This window comes from Hyposmocoma kahamanoa, unplaced genomic scaffold, assembly GCF_003589595.1.
Source record: "Hyposmocoma kahamanoa isolate Upper Pololo Valley unplaced genomic scaffold, ASM358959v1 209, whole genome shotgun sequence".
Taxonomy (NCBI): Eukaryota; Metazoa; Arthropoda; class Insecta; order Lepidoptera; family Cosmopterigidae; genus Hyposmocoma; species Hyposmocoma kahamanoa.
In genome coordinates, this window is record NW_020653730.1 from 20881 (window position 1) to 24088 (window position 3208).

Sequence of the window (3208 nt, forward strand, 5' to 3'; positions counted from 1 at the left end):
AATGACACGACAAAATGGCGGCACGAATGACACGACAAAATGGCGGCGCAAATAATGTTTTCGTTCTCGATTGTGTTACCAGTGTCATAAAACTATTTACGACCTTAAAATACAAATGGCATACCGTGAATTATTATAAATTTTAACAGGTTACAGTTTGAAAATAATTTTAAACATTTTATTATCGTCAAAAATAGGAAACTACTATTTAAAATGTAGATTTTTGCTCAGTTAGTAGCAGTAGAGCGCCTTGTGAAAGAGTTCGTCCTGGGAAGTACTGCCACCTAACCTATTTCTGCCGCCAAGCAGTAATGTTAGCATTACTGTGTTCCGGTTTTGAAGGGTAAGGGTGCTGGTGAAATAACAGGCACATGGGACTTGTCAACTTATGTCTCAGGGTGTCGGGCGTCGTGGCAGTGCCCCTTAGATCTTTGCGATTTAATGCTCTGAGTGGCACTGCAATAATTATGGACAGGCGTGTAGCTTACCATCAGGCGCTAAAAAAAGGTTATCCCATTTGTTTACATTTTGGACGTCTACGAGAACGGTAGAAGAGATATTAATTCACAATTACGACATCAACTGTTCAAATTATTATAACGATGTGTAGATATTATAAGCCTGCTCTGTTTCCATTGCTGGACAAAGGCCTTCCCCCTCCTTTTTCCAACCCGGGACGATTTTGGTCAGTTATTTAATGCGAGGCACGAGGAGATGCGGGAAAAACTATTATGCTTGATCAAATGGTTTATGATCTGCCTTTTTAAAAAACGGAGTAAAATGACATTTGCAGGATTGCCAGTTTTCGTGAAATTTTAAATAGTCATGTAGTAGTTGTCGACAGTTTTATCGATAGATTGTGAAAGGTAAAATTTTGCCAATAACGACTAAATTGTGAATGTTACGACGTTGTAATGATTACTGATTGCGTTATTGCCTTCTTTATTCCTATTTTTACAGTTGGCCTAATAGTATCGAAATCAATTTCTACTCATATAAATTTTATTAAGAACAGACGGACTCGATTATCTATGTTGAATTAAAATGAAAAATAAAATTTTTAAATTTTGTATCCTCTTTGTATTTTTTAATAGACATAATTCTAAATGTATAATATATGACCTTACATGGACAATCGAAATCGATGACGATTCAAATGATAACAGTTCGGCTTTTTATTGCATAAGCGTAACCAACATTCAATCGATAGTCGATAGAATATTTATCGACTGCAATCACTAGCTGCTTGTAAGCGGCCCACACTTTTTCGCAATGAACTGCCATTGTACTCCATTTTCAAAAAAGATGAACCATAGATATTAGAATGTGCTTATACGATAGGATGTACTTTATCCGATCATATGAAATTTTTTATTGTTTATTTTTTTAAATTATTTATGAACAAAATGTCTAACTTTGCACATAATTTTATATGGAGATATTTCTCTTTTAAGTCCTACAGACAACTTGCTAAATGGTTTTCGACTAAAGCCGTTTAAATTAACATTATTTATCCCAAAAGTAGAAATTGCCTAGCGGTTTAACGACTCGCCGCGCCGCCCGTAGCCCCGTCAGTCGCCATCGGACGCTTGTCGATGTCGGATCTGTGTGAAATGGTGTGGGTCGAAAACAACAAATTGACGATGATGCGAGGTATGTACCTACTACAAATCTACTTCAGTACTGCTCTAAGATGTAAGTAATCACTAAAATGACTCTTCGTTATCAATACATGAGAGTTTAGATCTATGAAACTACAAAGTGGTTCAGTGCTTGTCGTGTGTGTCGAGTTTGGTGTGCAGATTGTTGGAGTATAATCTAGTTGGCGAGGGTAAAGTTTTACGAAAGATTGGAGAGGTGTAGTGCGGTAAAAAGGGGCTGAATGCTCAAGGTTATTTGCTCGGGGAAGCGCGATTTTTAAGGGCGTAGGCTGCGGGACGCGAGAGGCGGTGCCCACCTCACTTCCTAAAATATAGGCTCGCGTGAAACACCTCGTTTTAAAAAGAAGGTTCATACAAGAAAAAGGACGTGGCGGACTACAGCCTAAACTGTCTGCTCTGAGGAGAGCCATGCTCAGCAGTGTGATGAATAAGAAAACATCGAGAAATTTACTCTGAATTAGTTATTAGTAACCTGGGACCAACTCTCGAAGCACGAAATCTGTAGTTAAGGCCGTCTTTAACAACATACAAAGTTAGGTTTCGATCGGGGCTAGAGCTAGTCTAGTAAAGGCAACAAAACGGTTTGGTTGCATTTGTAATGCAATCACTCAATAAATCGAATGATGATGACTTGATATTTCATCACTTTTTCCAACAATATTCATTTGAATAATATTTGAAAAATGGTAGTCAAAAAGTGAGCTTATGTTTTAATTATATATGTATGAATAGTGCTGTACGGAACAAACATTCGATTCATTCAATTAAAGTTTTTGTAATTTAGTAAATCGAAAATTTCAAACGCAATCGAACGAGTATCTAAGTGTAAGGATTTGAAATTAAGTATTCGGAAATTTTAAATACGATTTTGTAGATTATGTAATGAAAACCGCTAGCATGACTTAATTAAACAAATCGATTCATTCCATAAATTATTCGATTTGTAGTTTGCCCTTACAATTTGGCCATCTTAAACAGTCTATGGTCGGGTAAGAGACTTATTTGTTTACTTTTTGTTTTAAATGGGTTGAAACGATGTGTAATATTGTATGACAGCGCGATTTGACAGACGAACGGGCCCGTCTTTTCGTTGACGGATCTTAAGAATAGTTAGTTCAGCAGGTCAACCATAGTGGGGAAACGGCCGTAACTACTGATTTCTTTCTTCAGGAGTAGGGCCCCAGAGTTGTGGAGAAATGAACACGATGCATAAAAAATACAAAGTCGACAGACAAGATCTGTTTTTTTAATACTAATGAAATTAGCTCACTTATTCTGTTCCACATCACTAGCTTCCTGTTCTCCATCGGACTTATCCATGCTGCTACTCCTAAAAGGTCCCAATCCATGCTTCCTCCGCGCATGTTTCGTCAAATTACTAACAGATGCTCTATAAGAACACTTCGCCCCACAAACGGTGCATGCGGCGATTTTTTTATGCGGGTCCTTTATTTCGAAATATTCCCATGCCGCGCTGGATCTATTCCGACGTCGGTCTGCATTATCATTTGTTCCGTTTTGGCTGAAAATGTGTACTTTTGTTACTA

General features: G+C 37.6%; 1 protein-coding gene across 1 annotated transcript in view; it reads right to left on the reverse strand.

The window, feature by feature from the left end:
- The window catches only part of LOC113227306, a 7401-nt gene extending 4222 nt beyond the window's left edge, over positions 1–3179 (reverse strand). The window contains exon 1 of the mRNA XM_026460192.1: positions 2932–3179. Coding sequence (XP_026315977.1) covers positions 2932–2981 — 50 coding nt within the window. The 5' untranslated portion in view covers positions 2982–3179. The remainder of the gene's footprint in view (positions 1–2931) is intronic.
- Positions 3180–3208: the final 29 nt, after the last annotated feature.